The sequence below is a fragment of the Camponotus vicinus genome, unplaced genomic scaffold (genome assembly GCF_025532165.1).
Source record: "Camponotus vicinus isolate PSW18456_S1 unplaced genomic scaffold, iyCamVici1.0 SCAF_1, whole genome shotgun sequence".
Taxonomy (NCBI): Eukaryota; Metazoa; Arthropoda; class Insecta; order Hymenoptera; family Formicidae; genus Camponotus; species Camponotus vicinus.
The window spans coordinates 12,194,420-12,213,186 of NW_028141945.1; the positions used below are offsets into that span (position 1 = coordinate 12,194,420).

At 34.1% G+C, this 18,767-nt stretch overlaps 2 protein-coding genes across 3 annotated transcripts in view; both read left to right on the plus strand.

Annotated features, from left to right (window-relative positions):
* Nucleotides 1-1,937: 1,937 nt before the first annotated feature.
* Prosalpha2 (proteasome alpha2 subunit) lies at nt 1,938-4,023 on the plus strand. Its single transcript, XM_083104938.1, has 3 exons — nt 1,938-2,093; nt 2,733-3,065; nt 3,209-4,023. The coding sequence occupies exons 1-3, from the start codon at nt 2,053-2,055 to the stop codon at nt 3,537-3,539; spliced, it is 705 nt and encodes a 234-aa protein (XP_082961064.1). The 5' UTR covers nt 1,938-2,052; the 3' UTR covers nt 3,540-4,023.
* Nucleotides 4,024-5,357: 1,334 nt separating this feature from the next.
* Nucleotides 5,358-18,767, plus strand: part of Msi (RNA-binding protein musashi) — a 131,721-nt gene continuing 118,311 nt past the window's right edge. For both annotated transcript variants that reach the window (XM_083105430.1, XM_083105411.1), the window contains exon 1: nt 5,358-5,553. The gene's annotated coding sequence lies outside the window, so the exon portion shown is untranslated. The remainder of the gene's footprint in view (nt 5,554-18,767) is intronic.

Sequence of the window (18,767 nt, forward strand, 5' to 3'; positions counted from 1 at the left end):
GGTGTAAAGAAAACATACAGTTGTTTTTAAGAAAAAATATGGAATTGTTAATTGCAAATTGATATATTGATATACCCCATACAGCACAGGTAGATCCTGAGTATGTACTCAGTATATCGCAAACGTAGATTGTGTATATCCCACTTATATTCGATATACATACTATGATATTTTGAGAATGTACGGAGGATGTTCCTATGTCTGCCTTAGAAACCTACTCAGTATATACTCAGAATATTTCTTGATATATTATGAGTATATTTTTAGAATATTTTAAGCATATTTTTACATTAATAAATTATATATGAATATAGAAGATAGTTGGACTATATGTAGAATAAAAAATAGATTCTTCGTGATGTAAAAAATAAATAAAAATGTGAAATTATTTACTTTATAAACAAAACTTCAGACAAAAATGTTATTTCTAATAGATGAATATAAAACGTTTGAAAAACACCTATTAGTGTTTATTAAATGATTCTCCTTGAAATATTGATCTCGATAATCTATGTACAATTATGTAAGTAATAGATGAACTCGGTAATAGATGAAATACCTTAATAAATGCAGTAAATGGATTACTTCTCATTTTAATTTCAAATAATCTGTTTAATATTCTGAATTCCAACAAGGAATCCAGATTATTAGACAAATTACTTAAAATTAAGTCAGTTTATTATAAATTAAACTGATTAAAAAGAAAAAAGAAGAAACTTTGGAATTCATGTTAGTACCAGTCCTTTATGTCCATTTCACCAAAAATTAAGTACGAGTTTGGTGGCGCGCGTAGCGGCAAAATGAAGAAACACATGCAATATTATAAAGTATCCTGAAAATATACGAGAAAGAATATACTAATACGAGATATTCAAAGTATATTCTGAGAATATATGAAAAATAATATACAACAAGAGATGTTATGGGATTATTCTCAGTATATTACATCTGTAACGTATATTTACAGTATGAGTATAGAATATTCGAATGATATCATGTGCTGTGTGGGACATATTAATGGCGTAATGGTTCTTTTCCATTTCGCATTACTCCTAGTCTTACGCCTTACTTCACCGTCCACTCCACCGATATTATTTTCATTGTAGACGGTCCTTTAGTCAGTTTAATTTAATAAACTGATTTAATTTAAAGTAATTTGTTTAATAATCTGGATCGCGCTTGTTGGGATTCAGAATATGGAACAGATTATTTGAAATTAAACGGTGGGAGATAGCCTATTTATTGCGTATATTAAAAATAAAATATAAATAAAAATAAAATTATTCTTATGGCCGAGTGTATTTATATACTTTTATAAATGTTCAAGATATTCACTTATCAAAAATAAAAAAAGTAATATGTCTCGAAAGTTCATGAAATTTTCACATAGATTCCACGTAGATTCTAGTACCGTTTTTGAGCGGATTACCCACTCGAATATCCACGTAGATTCAACGATATTAATCTACGTGGTAATAACATGGATTTCACGTACTGTTTTTGTCGGGTGGTTCTTTATGAGAAAAGTGCTGTAATTTTCAGATCTGATAATATTTATTCATATATGATATCATATATGACTATATTTGGCAAAACATAATTAGATATTGACAAAATCCATATATGGCCAATTTTATATGGACTTTTTTTTCCCGAGTAATGCTTGCGACAAATTAATTTTTTTAATTAACAATTTTATTTTAATTTTGACGTCAGTCAATATTTTTTAATAATAAATAAGTAAATAATAACAAATTTTGTGATGAAGTTATATTTTGCCCTATAAGTTAAAAATAAATTTGATCATTTCTGTCAGCTAACTTCATGTAGATGAAAAACTCAAACCTCGAGAAGTAAACATCAGATTGTGCCCGCGTTTTTATGTCGAACACGTGACCAATTGGTTTCTCGACCTAGTTTTTGATTTATTCCTAGGAATGCTTCTAGGAACATTTCGCATCTGATTCTTATAGGTTACCAGTCCCTTCTGCCAAGCTTCTCGATATTTGTGGGTGTACTTCGTGCTCCTATTTTGTTGCAAAAGTAATTGTCATGGCTTCGGAGCGGTACAGTTTTTCGTTAACGACTTTTAGGTAAATATATTTACAGTCACATAATAATTGTGAAAATAGTGAGTCAATAAAATTTTAAGCAATATTTGTGTTTGTAATAATAGACGGATACCGGGTTCAAAGTGACTGTAACAATAACCTAACCTCTAAATCTGGTCTTATTCTCGGCATATTTTTCCACTATTGTAAATGAAAATTTTTATCTCAATTATCAATACTATCTTATTACTATTAACACTTTATCAATAAACACATAAATAATCGCGAATAGATTTTATCTAATGTCGAATAACATATGATAGAATGACTCGTCAAATTCTCTGACGTATATCAAATGTCAAAATTCATAAAAATATATTATTTATAGTATATATATAAATTATATAAATAATATATAATTTATATATATATTATATATAATACATATATAAATTATATATTATTTATATAATTTATATATTATTTATATAATTTATAATATAATTATATAAATTTATGTAATTTATAATTTTTAATTTATATATTATTTATAATATTAATAAAATAAATATATATAATTATATAATATTAATAAAATTAATAAAATTTATAATTTATATATCTGGGCATTTTTGCATAATTCGATTGACATGTCGATTAATGAAATTGTCTCTTTTACAGTCCATCAGGCAAGCTAGTGCAGATAGAATATGCTTTGGCTGCGGTTGCTGCTGGTGCCCCAAGTGTGGGTATCAAGGCGTTAAATGGCGTTGTTCTTGCCACCGAGAACAAGCACAAGTCAATTCTCTATGATGAACACAGTGTTAGCAAGGTCGAAATGATCACAAAGCACATTGGCATGGTCTACAGCGGTATGGGTCCAGACTATAGATTGTTAGTGAAGCAAGCGCGAAAAATGGCACAACAGTATCTCCTGGTTTATCGGGAACCCATCCCGACTGCGCAGCTCGTGCAACGTGTCGCGATGGTCATGCAAGAATACACACAGTCTGGGTGAGTTGTCATCCAGTATTTATTTGAATTTTTAATTCAATATTATATACTTTTAATAATTGAGAATATGCATCTGTGAATAACCAAAAATAAAGAGACAAATAATGACAAAGCAATAATATGAACTCGTTATTAATTTATAGAGGTGTCAGGCCCTTTGGAGTGTCTCTTTTGATTTGTGGTTGGGATAATGACAGGCCCTATTTATTCCAATGCGATCCGTCCGGCACATATTTCGCGTGGAAGGCAACTGCAATGGGTAAAAACTTTATCAACGGCAAAACGTTTCTGGAAAAGAGGTACAGCGAGGATCTGGAACTGGACGATGCTGTTCATACTGCCATTCTAACACTGAAAGAAGGTTTTGAAGGGCAAATGACTGCAGATAATATCGAAGTTGGCATTTGTGATGCAAACGGATTCAGAAAATTGGATCCTTCCAATGTTAAAGATTATCTCGCTAATATTCCTTAAACTTAAGTTTCTTTTTTAATGTATTATGGAAGTATAAAACTTTACAATCGTTAATAGATTCAAAACAGATTCTTATAATAAATTCTCTCTCCGCCAATACAAAAAGAACTAAAAGTTTTTCTTTGATAATAAAAACCATATTGAACTTTGTAACAATTATCCACTATGATATATATTGCAGGTTTTTATAAAATACATGTTACAGATTTTTATAAAATTAATCTTTTGTATAGCATTAAGTTTTTACAGATTACTTATAAATAGCTTAAGCTTTTTATAAAAAAACTGAATTTATAAAAGTCTGCAACATATTTAAAATTTACTGTAAAATTATATTGCTTCTGAAAATTAATGCAAGTTTACTTGAATGGTAAGTAATTTACATAGGAACATTTAATAATATAATTATTAAGATAAAAAAGAAAAAATGTTTGTCGTTGGAGCATATATTGGAAATATATGCACTTCTTATTCTTTTATTCTATATCTGTGTCATACCATGATTTTTCACATATATATTTTCAAACTTTTGAAGTTATATTAAGCACAATAATAAATAAATTTTGAATTTTATTTTATTGCACATTTTAATATTTTCAATATTCAAATTATATTAAGTAGATTGTTGCAATTAATTCTCATACTATATTTTGCGATCATTTTTATAATATTTACTTAGATATATTTATCCCAAAAAATACTATAAATATATATTTATTTTCGTTTATATATATTAAATGTTTTAACAAAATATTGAATATGCAATACATATTTTTTATTACAATTCTTGGTGATAAAAAAATGAAAATTTTATGCAAAAAGTGAATGTGTACTTAAAATGATACATATTCGATGATTTTTTTCAATACATTTACAAATCTAATATTTAATTAAAACTTAAGAAATTTTGTGTTTTTCCTTAGTATAAGTGTACAAAAGTTTATTTAAAAAATTGTTTAAAGCAAAAATCTTCAAAATATTTTTTTATCTGAAATTTTGAACAAAAAATATCCTAACAAGATCAGGTAATTTTTTTTACAAGACTTGAATAGACATCTTGATATCGTATATTTACAATTCATACGAAGATCCGTAAAAATGCCCAATATATTTAAAATTAAGTATTTAAATTACTCAGAAATATGAATATTGTTTCGGAGGGAATATAATGATCCTTTTAGACGCCTCTTGACAAGTTTCATTTTATTTCATTTATTTCCATATTTCAAATAACTCCGATCAGCCCGCGCTTTTTCGACAGGCGTATCGATTGTATCGATGGGCACTTCGAGAATCGCAAACTATTTGAATCGTCTCAGTAACTGAAACCCGCCGAGATGGATCGCACAGTCGCCTCCGAATCGCGCCGCGTTTTTCGCGATATGTTATTGTCTCAAAGTGCGAACAAGTATCGCGAGTGTCTGTCATCGTAATTCGCGTATAATCGTCGTCCGGATTCCAATTAAAAACACATATTCTCCCGTTCTCGAGAGACTTCCCAGACAGCCAACCATGCAACCTCTGCGAGGTTGCTGTCATGCCAGCAATTTTGTTGTATGTATGTATTATCGATATCAATAATAATATGATTAATCATGTCTTAATATGATTAATAATAATATGATTAATCACACCTGGTTACCAGGGTCTGGACAACCTTTTCACCCTGTCGCCGTCGATAATGGCGATCGTGGACGATTTCCGGGGTGCCTCGTCCGCCGAGACGGAAGCGCGCGCGCGTATCGATCGAGCGACACTTTTCTAGAGGAGGACGTCGCGGAGGAGCATCGCGGGAGGATGTCGCTGCCTCTGCCGCGGCTCCGTTGCAGTTGGTGCGCGGCTGTCTGGCCTACCGGCTCGTCTGCGTCCACCTGCGCTGGTCGTCGCGTCATCTGTCATCCCGCGCGCTGTCATCAGGCTGCCAACCATGAGCCCGTCGCCGCTCGCCTCCCGTGACTGATCGCCCGACTCGCCTCGGATCCTCGGATCCTCCCGGGGACGAATGTCCAGGCAGGTAAGACACGTATCGCGTCGCGCGATCCTCGGTATCCCTCGGTACTTCCTGGCGAGACGCATGAATATATATTCGCGTATTCCGCGTATAAAGTAAAAAATTAGGGAGAGCGAGAGGCGAAAAGTGTTGTAATGAAACGTGTGTAAATGGAATGGACAGATTTAAAATGTGCGAGCGCGTATTCGATAGTCGATTGCCATCGATTACCGTCAATTATACGAGCGATGACAAGCCTCTCGTCGCCGACGCGACTCCCGAATTTGCTAGTTTAGTTCGATTTTATTTTATTGACCGTTTAGCTGCCTCCCCCTTTCCTGGGGGAGGGGGGGGGGGCAGGGGGGTAACGTTGCGGAAAACCGAACCGCCAAATGTCAAGTGACTTTTACCGCGTATTCTCTCTCCCTTTTACCTACCTTCCATAATAATATATGTAATATGGTGGAATTTTAATTAGACATACGCGCGCGCGAACGAATTGTCATTCGTTTTCTGCGCGCATGTTTCTTATTTTTTTTCAAATTCAACTAATATAATATTTTTTACCTTCAAATATATATATATATATATATATATATATATATATATATATTTTATTACATTTATTTTAAAAAAATATGTATACTTTTTTTTAACAGATGAAGAAAGTAATTAACGCGTTGATGCATCGACGAATAATAATGCGAATTAATTAACGCTAGATTAACTTGTACGTTACCTGCTTTTTCATATTTTAACTCAGTACCATAGCGAAGAGGCTATATTAATTAACTTCGGATTAATTATTAAACACACTGCTACCAAATACACTAATAATTTAGTTTACCAGTATTTAGTTTACCAGAATTATTTATTCATTTAATGATAATTAATGGCAAATTAGTTGCGATATATCTCTTGGGTTAAGATAATACAGTCTCATGAATAATAATAATAAATTTGATGATGATAATAATAATAATAATAATAAATTTAAAAGTAATAAATAAGGTGTATGCTATTTATTACTTTTAAATTTATTATTATTATTATACATTATTATTATACATTATTATTATTATTATTATTATTATTATTATTATTATTGTTGTTGTTATTATTATTATTATTATTATTATTATTATTATTATTATTATTATTATTATTATTATTATTATTATTATTATTATTATTATTATTATTATTATTATTATTATTATTATTATTATTATTATTATTATTATTATTATTATTATTATTATTATTATTATTATTATAGTAATTATAATAATAATAATTATTATTCATAATTATATTATCTTAACTCAATATATATATATATATATATAATTTATGCGTAGATGAATAAGCTTAGAATGAATGATAAATTGACGCGCATAGAACAAGATTGGTGTCTCTCGATCGAAATAAAATTGACGGACAGATTTGTTTAGCGATCCTATCTCGCCTGCCGGTGTCGGGAGGGACGGGCAGCGCGAATCGGCGATCGATGCGGCCCAATTCTAAGCGTGCCATAAATTTCGATCGCCGATACTATCCGAAATACGCAACGGCCCATCCGTTTATCGCTACGGACTTGGTATGCCTCGGAACTCGGTGCGCGAAATTTCATCGATCTTTCACGAAGGTTCGATGTAAAAGCATCGCGAGGGATGAGGGAAGCTCTGAAGGGATCGGGAAATTCGCGGTCATAAAGCTCAGGATGAGTCGAGATATCGAGGAAATCGTATCGTGCAAAAATTAGACTTTAATTTGACATTTTGTGAAAAGTGTAATAAATAAATTAAAATATAATAAATTAATAAATTTATAAATTAATAAATTAAAATAATAATATAATAAATTAATAGATTAAAATTAATATCAAATAATAAAAATTAAATTTAATAAGTAAAAATTAAAATATCCCAATTCCTCAATTTTTACGTGTGCTTGGCAATCTTTAATCCTGCGTCGCATTCATAAATATACGAACATGCGACAGATGTAATATCGATGATTTGTATTCGAGTTATGCGGGAGTTGGAGGCGAGAGCGAAGCTACTCCAAAATCTGCGAAGTTTATTTTAAATATGAAGATATATCTCTCCGAAAGAGACTTTACACACAAATTATGGACTCTACTCTACTTCCACTCGGCGCGACTCCCGCCATTTTTCTTCTCGTATTCCGCAACTTTTGCCGGAAGTCGAGTACTCGTAGTCAGTCACTCGCGCAATTCTTCTCCCAACTATTATAATCAATTCACCTCGAGATATACATCTCGAGCAATTCCCAGGGAAATTTCAACGTGGAACTTTATTCCGCCGAACAACTCTGTCGTCCACGTTTGGTTTATCAGCCTTTTCGGTTTTTTATCGACTTATCGGTCTTCATTATCGTTATTACGTCTGCGACTGAGTTTTTCGCACCCGCGAGTCCTGGAGAAACGATTTCGCGCGTATAAAGGAATATTCCTCCGGACTCCTTCTACCTCCGTCTCATGTATCCATTGTCGAACAATGGTAGATTTTAATATAACGCATCCGCGAATGCAAACGCGTTTTAACGACAGACGGCGGGTTTTTCATTTAGTGCTACTTGTCGAAACGGATCCCCGGGGACAATCACGATCAACAACGTCGAGAGAGAAATGAAGGGGAGGGAAAGCGATCGAAGGAAAGCAGGATGTCTCCTGCTCGTGCGCTTTGCAATTTTAATGTCGACATTGAGAGCGACAATTTTTTTTCTTCCCCTCTCCCCTTCTCCCCCTTCTCTGCTCTTGCGCTCTAATCGAGCAAACAATCGGATTTACGTATCTTCCTATTACAAAAATCCGCGAACGTCGTCGATATCGCTTATTAAAAATTCTGAGAGCTCGTCTCGATGATCCGCGCTTTTTTGAAGAGCGCGAGATAGACACGCCTTCTATCATCTGTCCGTGATAGAAATTCTTCTGTAGATGCCGAACAATGGGGTTGCACAAGATTCAAGACAGGGTAATATTTGTAAAAATATTGTATTATAAATTTTCGGGAACTTAAATTAAGTTGAGTCTTTTGAGTGGATCTTTCTGACCAAAATCTCACTTTGTCTCGATTTTAAAAATGATTTTTATCTAACAAACTGAATTGATTGTTCAAAATAATATAATATTTATAATATAATTAAAAATAATAATTATTATTTATAATTATCATTTGTTTACTTCTAATACTAAAATAACAATATATATATATTATATTTTGGGAAGTACACAAATGACACAATATAATATAAAATGATATAAATAGTAATAAATAATAATTATTATTTTTATCAAAAATAATAATTATTTTACTAAATAATTGTACAAAAGTTTATATTGTTTCTTTTATTTATACATTGTATTAATTGTTTTTAAATTTATTAATGTAAATATATATATTTTTATATATTAAATAAAACTTTTTAAATTTAATACATAATAATACATAATTAAAACAAATTTATAAAGTGAGATTTTTTCTCTTTTAATTTAAAAAAATATATATATATATTTATATATATTATATTTTAAATCAATAATTTTCACAAGACGAATAATGCGTGTTGACATTCTTAATCTTACAATTAATATTATTTTGATAATTATATATTTAGATAATCCTTAAAATCTTTAGATAATTCTTAATCAAATATATATTTAAATAATTCTTAATAAAATCTTTAATAAAATAATTCTTAACAAAATCTTTAGATAATTCTTATCTTGATCCTGTCTGGAATTTCGAGATAATGTCAAGCCTAATCTTGTGCAATCTTACGAAACAACATTCCAGTAAGATTCGGAGACGATAAAATGACACGGTAAGAGAGGAGAGAGAGAGAGAGGAGAGAAAAGTGAGATCTCGTACTCGAATAGCGCATCGAAATGGACTCGTATTCTGCATTTCACCATTTTAATTCGCACTTAACGAACGTTAAATGGACGTGTTTACCGTCGCTCGAGAGCTATACTGCGGTTTGCGAAAGAAATTTGCTGAAAGAATCAAGCGTCAGTCCAACATTGTACGCACATCGCTCGAGTCTAATTACAGTGTGTGTCTACCTCTTTTTCCCGCCAGCATATTCTTCATCTCTCTCCCTCTTTCTTTCCTTCCCCCTTTCTCTCCCTCCCTTTATTTTAGGACCACCATCTGGCCCCTCGTCCGCGGTCTTTATGCGCGTTACGCGAGGCGAAATTACAGGCTAATTATATGCTGGTCATGCGAATCGCGTAGCCATGGAAATGCGTCGGCGACGATTAAAAGGCTAAAGGAGCGTGTCGCCGGGTCGTTTTGACGACCGACACCCCCTACACCTTGCGAGATTTTCTCATACCGTCAGTTAAATCGGTCATTTCGGAAAGGATATCCTTTTTTTGTTCTTTTTACGAAGAATTTCATCGCGTAGGGAGCTGGGAAGTTGGACTGGCCTCGTGAATCTACGCTGAAAGAAATTTCACGTGCGTGAAATGACGTTTGCTCTCAATCTTTTATTGCGTCTAATCGCCACGATTTGATCTTCGATGACTCTTATACTTTTTTCTGAAACGACTGACTCAGAGCGCACGTTGCACACGTCAGATATGCAGATGACAGTACCTCGAGGTCAGCTGATGGTTTCGCGGAAACCGACCGCGAAACGATGCATTATCGGTTTTTAGAGTTTCTTTTTTCTCTGGATTACAACCGGGAGGATCTTTGCGTTTATCGCATCCGTTCTTCAACTCCTCCTATCCCTGGTCCTAATCATCCTGGCGGTCGCAAAAAGCATCCGCACAGTTACGGAAAATGATCCGGCGCTTTTGCCGTCCTCGATTTCGTGGGCAAAAAGAAGGAACGAACGGAACGAGCAATTTATCGCGACGCGTCGTGCACTTTTAGCCATCAGTTGTCTCCCATATTTTGCTTTATCTCTAGATCTAGATCTCTGAGATGAGTTTCGGCCAGTTTGGCAGAAACTCGAACGACGAGATTCATTTGATCGCCGGCCAAATGTTAGATTTAGGAAATCATAATCATTTATCTTTCGCGTGATTAATTAATTTTCAACAGTTCCTTATGTATGCGCGACGAAAAAATTAAATGTGTAACGAGGCGAGATTTTTGCAGGGAATTTCGACCGAATTTAAACTTTCGTGTTTCACGTCCTCGCGTCCAATACACGGATGATGACGCTACATCACGTGCACATCGCGGAGCATCTCTTTGTCTCTCTTCGGTGAGAGATGGCCGAGCGATCAAAGCCTTCCAGAGGCCTAACGAGCCTCTGGATGACGTCGGTCGCTTCTGTTTTCCGTCGTCGTCGTCGCAAGCTTCGATGAGCAGCTTTTTCCATCCCGGACCGTTGTGGGCAGATCGCGCAAAAGCACGAGATTTTCCCTTTTCACGGTGTAGGAGAGAGAGAGAGATGGAGAGAGACGGAGAGAGAATCCTCCCTCTTCGGGTTCGGTCCACCGTGACACGGATAAAATTAGATCGACGACGCTGCCGATCCGATCTATCCGTTTCTCTCCTCTGTCGTGTCATTTTTTTTCTGGACCCTATCTTTCTCCTTCTCTACATTATCAGGTAATTTGGCGAAACGTGCGTGACGAGCCAAAGCTTTCGTGACATCTTTTTAATCAAACTTACGAAGCTAACTTACAATAATATCCTGAATACATCAAGGAAAATTGAATTACACTTTTCGCCCCTTTATGCTGATTCCAAGAAGCGATTTGCGATTATCTTCAATTATGAGTAGAAATTTGTATTAAAAAAAAAGAAAAATGCGCATTAAAGAAAAAAAATTTTTTTTAAAAAGTTTTTTAAAAAGTTAATTATATCTTTTTTAAAAAGTTAATTATATCAAAATCAAAGGCGATTGACAGGCTAATAAAAGCCACCCCGCTGTAATTAGCCCTGAATTGGAGCCGGAACGTTCGATATTAATTTTTTGTTTCGAAAATATATTTTTATTTGTGCTCATTAATTACAGCGCTTTGGCTCTTATTAGCCTGTCCTTTCTTTTTAATATTTATTTATATGAATATCAAGAAATAAAACCACATTTCCGACAATGATACTGTCTATCAAAATTTATGCTTGTTCTTTTTATTCGCGACTGCTACCAACCTACGGTTGGCAAAAGACGAAGGGAGTATACGTTTCACCGAGCTTGGATTGATTGTAACGGGTATTCTCGGTAACTAAAACATAGTTTGATACCATCTTTTGCACATTAGTTTCTTTTTAACCAAGGAATGTTTCTATTATATAATTATCATTATTTATTCTATTAATAAAAAGCGGAAAAATAATATTATTTAAATCTATTTTATTATAAACGGTTAGAGAAAAAAAAGAGAAATTACGTAGCGTTGCTGTATTAGCCAAATTCGTCCATTACATAATCCAGTCTAACGAGAGGACCCGTTGGCTTCTGCTATTCTTAGAGATGCGAGTTAATAGGAGATGACAGACTAGTGTAGTTTCTTAAGACCATTTAACTTGTAATTCTACCCAACGTGAGTTACACGCGCCTCAACTTTGCCGTTCAATGTCTGCCAAGTATACACAATTCGTTTGGATTTTCTTCCCTTTAGACGCCACATTTGTATCTATATACGTCGGGATCCGCACGCGTCATTGTCACGACGTTGGCTGGAAACATAACTCCGTCCAAGAATACAATAAGCGGCCAGAGCATTGTGGAATGTAATTAAGCTAGCGTTGCTGATGGCAGACAGCTAATGTCAAATTACAAGGAACGTTAATGGCTACCACTTTCTCTCTCCCTCCGTAACCCGTTCTCTCTCTTCCGCGCGCTCCCCCTCTTCCCCCCTCGCCTGTCGCCTGTCGCTCTTGTCAAACGATTTACCTGTCACTATTCAATCTTGTTACGACTCTCGCTCCGGTTTAATGCCTTATCGACCATGAATATACGATCGTCGTTGTAAATAAAAAGCGGAACGAAATCGAAATGCAAGATGAGTGCACACGTTAACTTGTGTTATTTTAAGCGGCGATTATTCCGGTAAAATTGGTTATTGAATTGAGAGAGAGAGCTCTGTCTCGGAGAATAGGATCGATTTTTCTGGCCGCCGATGGCGACGGAAAGTCCGCGTGCCGGTAAACTGTTGTCTGCGGTTCTAAATTATAGCGTTTCGGGTCGGGAAAGTTCCGGGAGCGAGCATCGCTCGCGGAGAATGCGTTTTCGATGCTCGCATATGAAGGGATGGAAATCCACGATACGGTAAATTTCGCCGTATTGCAAAAGTTTCCAGATATAGGAACGCTCGGTTCTTTTTGTCTTTTTTTTTTCGCGAAAAACCGGAGCGCAATCGTGCGATTAAAAGCCAGCCGAGTAAAACCCAGTTCACGCATAATTTCAGATAGCATGTTGCAAATGTTTTTTTTTCTCTAAATATATACAGACTTCTGTATATTATACTTAGACTACATCGAAAACTAGCCATTTGAACAGAATCCATTGCTTGGATTAATATATTAACTTATATTTTTTAACAGAGTGACGAAATTCAAAATTTGTCGTCTGTTATTAAAATATTATTAGCTACTTTCATGTATAGATAAATATTGATTGAATTATAATAAAAATAAGAAAGAAGATATTTATATTTATTATAGGAATAATTTCATTAATAGTATTTATATTTATATAATAAATTTATCTAAATACCTTATATTATTAAAGTTTAATATTGAAGATATTAAGAAAAAAAATTTTTTTTTAGATACTTATAAATATATTTATTATATTTATATGAAAATTTAATATATTATCGTTTTGATGAAAATATAATGTTTTATTATTAAACTATATAAATAGAAGTAAAATGAAATAAAAATCAAAGAAATAATGTATAGATAAATATTGATTGAATTATAATAAAAAAAATAATAAAAATACCCATTAATGCAATAATTATATTTTGTTATATTTTTGTTGTAAAATGGTAACATCGTTGTTACTGGTTTAATATAATATATAAAAGCTTGCGCTAAATATATTATGCATCTATTTTATCCCACAATTTTGAAAATAAATTTTCCATAATTAAACGTATAAGTCAAGGAACGTATATTTTTTTAGATGTCCCTGAATTAGTACGATATTTTTAATGAAAATTAAGGACATTTCTCTGCTAAAATTTGCGCAAATTTCAATCGTGTATCAAATCAATTTCGAAATAAATTCGATTTCTCATTGATAATTTTTCCAAGTAGAGATTGATTAAATAACCTACTTCGAATAAAATGATTATAGTTATAGGTTATTCACATTTCTGAACCTCAATTCGTTGCTCTCGATTTTTGATGAATCGAATAACACAAAAGATTAATATCTCTGTGACCGATAAAAGCAGAGAATCAAAATACCTATAAAATATTACGAGATATGATATGATATTACGTGCTCGTGATCCTCGAATATCTTGTATTTGGATATTCCGGGGTATTGTGCTCGGTTATTCTGCTGCATCACGTGGCATCGGTGCATTATCTCCTTTCTGCACGAGATACGGTATAGTCGCGTAGGAGCGATTAGTCGGCTACTTTATCGTTTAGGGAGACCCCGCACGATGATGCGACAGGTCGAAAGGTCGACGATGCTAAAACCTAAACCCTTTAGTAACTCGAGCTGTCGTTAAAACCATCTGCCTCTCGTGCACCTTGCTCGCTTGATGACGACCTGGATGCTTTCGTCCATAAATGTTACAAAACGACCCAACACAGTTACGTCCTGTCTTTTTTTTGTATTTCGGTGTATTTATTCGTTAATGAGTTTGCCAGTATCTAATAAATAAACAAAGATAGATTGCATTGGAAATGATAAAATTTTAGCGTATTCTATCATATTATTTATTTCCCTTTTTTTAGGGAAGACATAATAAATTGAACTGATAAAAAATCTCGTAAACGCGAAAATTCTGATTTTTTATGAAAATTTATACACATGTAGGAGGAGGATAAATAGATGAATTTAGAAATGTTCAATTGCGCTCTAAAAATGATTCCAAGATGTGAAACCACCCCTCATATATAGAAAGATTATGTCTAAGAGGTTAAGTCACTTCTATATAAAACTCTTTTTCGTTTTTCTCGATGTATCTTGAGAATTATTCGAGATATCAGAATATGTTTTTACAGTAGTTTCATGGTAGAAAAACCTATATTAAATTACATTAATAAAATTTAAAAAAAATTTTTTTTGCAAGATTTCTGTTTTTTAAAAATTATTTTTTCAAAATTTTATTAATGTGGTTAAATAGAGATATTTTTATCATGAAACTTTTGTATAGAACATTTTTTGATATCCTGAATAATTTTCGAGATATGTCAAAAAAAAGACGAAAAATCGTTCTAAATAAGGAGTTTCATTTTTTAGAATTATTTTTGAGTCGCTGAAAATTTCTAAATTCATCTATTCCATCTCTACATTTAATTCTCTCTATTTTCCCTCTCTACGTGTAAAGTTTGATTAAAATCAAAATTTTCGCGAGGTTCAAATATCGGCTTTTCAAATAAAATACATGCATTTGAAACCGCACACAAAAAACATTTATATTTTATCAAATTTAAATAATCAATGTCCTTCCATTTTTTCATGGAAATACATTGTGCTGTCGCGTCGATCGACAGATTTTCTTTTGATAAGATAGGGATTTTTTCGTTTTCAAGTCATTCGCAAAATATTTCGCACGATGTTACGGAAGCTCTCGGCCGGGATAAGGAAGAAGATTGAATTGGCGGGAAACAATTTGCAGGCGGACTCGATCGTGACATATTCACCATCCGATCATCCCCTATGGGGCTTGACCCTCAGTAATTGAGTCGAGTTTCTCTCCCCATCGTGGGGCGCGCGTGTGAGATTAATTTTCCGCCGTAGTCTTTATGGACGGTGGACACCTCACAGGCATTCTTATTAATCAGTCACCGTATCCCACCCTCGCCTCCGAACGAATCTAGCGAATTGCGTCTGTTTCGATTTGCCGTTTTTCTCACTTTCCAATTCAATTTACACTTTTTAATCTATATCGCGATTATGCATCGCATTAACTTTATTAAAAATAAATTTTAATTTCGGTTTTAATTTCTAATTTAATTTCAGGCTCGATATGAATTAATGTAAAAATTCTACTTTCGCAAAAAAGCAGAAGAAATATCTCACGTAAAAAGAGAGGAGAAAATTCGAAAGCAATACTTCCATGACAAAATTTCTTATCAATATCTATATATATATATGTTCAGTGTGCTATTCATCACCATAAATAACTATATTCAAGAGGTATATTTCTTATGACGCGAGGCAAAGCGCGATATTTCTTCTTGTGTATCACAGAATCATCATGGTATCCTAGAATTAGGTTTTCCCGATTTCTCATCTTGATTGCATCTGCGCGATGAATATCAGTTTATAAGGAAAAATACATAGGGAAAATATATAGGGAGTCTATAGGGAAACCGTCAGCTTCCGGAAACAGCATCGGACGAAAGAAACTGTCGCGTCACCAAGAGAGAAAAAGAAAGAGAGGGGGAGGAGGGAGGGGAGAAGAAAGAGAGATGCAGGTAATATATATAAAGAGAAAGGAAGAACAAAAGTGAGAAAAGGGTAGGCCTCGAAATAGTGTACGAGGGGTGCGCAGGGGTGGCTCTCAAATCCTTCGATGCTGCGCGCTCCGATTGTCCCATATATGGTTTTACACATATATTCCCTTTCTTGCGTTCGATCCTCCAGAGTATTACCGGGGCGGATCTTATCGGGGCTTTACCGATCCGCGAATCTTGGTGAAATCGTGAGTTACGGCGTCGACCAGGACATATCCACGTTGACTTATTTCCCCACGTGTTTCTCTTCTTGCGCTAAACGGAAGAGTCTCGAAGCAGGGTTGCATAAGGCTCAAGGCAAGACAATATTCGTGGAAATATTGCAATGGTATTGAAAATTTTCGAAAACTAAAATCTTGTCTCTTTTGTCAACGATTTTTATCCAATACTGAACGAGTACTTAAAAAATAATATAAAATATAAAATTCAATATAAAATAATATTCAATATAATTTTATATAAAATATAAAATTCAATATAAAATAATATTCAACATAATTTCATATAAAATATAAAATTCAATATAAAATAATATTCAACATAATTTTATATAAAATATAAAATTCAATATAAAATAATATTCAACATAATTTCATATAAAATATAAAATTCAATATAAAATAATATTCAACATAATTTTTATCATATTTTTATCACAATTTAAGAGAATTTATTTTCAATTTATGTTCGCGAGATTTTAAATAGCTAAATAATTGTGTAAGATTTTATATTTTTTATTTATAAATTTATAAATTTTATATTATTATTTTATTATTATTATATTATTATTTTATATTATTATTTATATTATTATTTATTATATTATTTTTTATTATATTATTTATTGTATTAATTGTTTTTAAATTTGTATACGATTCATATATTGATTTTAATTCATCTAATTTATAACTATGCATAATTTATTTTTTTTTAATAAATAATCTCGACAGTCTTGATAACTAATTAGAAATCTTGTCTCGATCTTCGAATTTTGAGACAAGACATAAGACAAAATCAAAACTAGTCTTGGTATCTCGTGCAATCCTACCGTAAATATGCGCATTTTCAGGAAAAATAGCGTCGCAAAATTCAGGCTTGTAAGCTATTCCCGCGACATAATGTCGATATAAAACGTAACAGTGAAACAAAAGGAAAAGAAGCGTCGAGAGACCAAGGACGGAGATGGGGACGGAAATAATGAAACGCGAAAGAGGATCCGGCGAGATCGAGAGGAAGCGGAAGGACTCGAGCGAACGAGGGCTAGATCCGACGTAAAGGGACGAGGGACGTTCGCAAGTCTCACGTTGTATAAACTGCAACAACGTACGAGAGTTTACTGTCTCTTAACACTTTTGATCTGGCGAAGACTCGGGCTGAGAATCAAGACAAGCTTGTTTGACGTTAAAACACACGGGAGGCGGGATATACAGCGTGTCAAGTACGTAGTTGGTACATACTTCTCGGACGGCTGGAGTTTACTTTGACGCGAGTAACACACCGTGTATATATTGAGTTACATCGATAAAATGCACACGCTCAGAGAACTCCATCATCGTGATATATAGCGGATTTGGTGCCGAATTTCCTTCTCTCCCTCGCTCCTTCTCTCTCTCTCTCTCTCTTCCTCGCATTTCCGGAGTAGCTCGCGGCGAATAACTCACAACGCGGGAAGTCTTGCCGATAAATTCCTCGCGATTTTCCGAGTTTACCGAGTCTTCCGCGCATTTTTGAGAATACACCCGGTGTAGATATTACGCGTCTCGATTGTTCTCGCTGAGTATACACCGAGCGGAAGTTGGGCAAAGTTTCCAGCGTTTACCGAGGGAGGTACCCAGGTGTCTTTGGCCGCTACTCTCGCGGAGAGAACTCTATAAGCTTCGCAAATTGAGAATCGCCAAGTTTCCTTTCTACGTCGGATATAACCCCCACCATCCCTCTCTCCCTTATTCCGATTTATCTACCCCTCTCTCCCTCTCTTCGATGACGATGTGCATCAACAAATCACCGTCGCGGTATAGGAAGTGATCGCGCTCGATGCTTTCTCGCGATGATGCGTGCTACATGCGATTCCGCCCAAAGCAGATTAGCGTGCGAGATTAGCGTAATCGGCTCGCAAATTCAGCTTACACGCAAACTTGCGGCAGCAAGTGTTCATCAGTCGACGTCGATCAAGCTTGTCCGTGTCGCGTTAAATGATATTATATCCCCGGTATCCTCGCGATAGCGAGGAATTAATTGGGAAATTAATTGGGATTTATCGCGTTTTACATATGCGAAAATATCGAGAAAAGTTAAAGTCGTAAAAATAAAATGGCCCCACTTTTGCTCTCTCTTTTTCGGGGGCGCGGAGATCGATACGCACCATGCACCCTTGTAATTAATATAACAATTTATCGCACGAAGGCCGTACATATATAAAGCCCTTCAACTTACTTTCATAAAAATTCCAGAGCCGTTGGGAAAATATGTAAAAAGTGGAAAGCGGTCGCGAGAGGGATGGAAGGGAGGGGTTGGAGGAGAGGGTGGTGGGTAGACCGGCTTCATATCTAGGGAAAAATGTTATTAAAAGTACCGGCGGTCACACGCGCGATTATATATATA

What these genes read in the sequence shown, in the direction of transcription:
- Prosalpha2 (XM_083104938.1), top strand. Translation starts at nt 2,053, where the DNA reads ATGGCTTCGGAGCGGTACAGTTTTTCGTTAACGACTTTTAG. An exon ending in TTTTCGTTAACGACTTTTAG is followed by an intron (nt 2,094 to 2,732) that starts GTAAATATATTT and finishes TCTCTTTTACAG; the next exon opens with TCCATCAGGCAAGCTAGTGC. An exon ending in CAAGAATACACACAGTCTGG is followed by an intron (nt 3,066 to 3,208) that starts GTGAGTTGTCAT and finishes ATTAATTTATAG; the next exon opens with AGGTGTCAGGCCCTTTGGAG.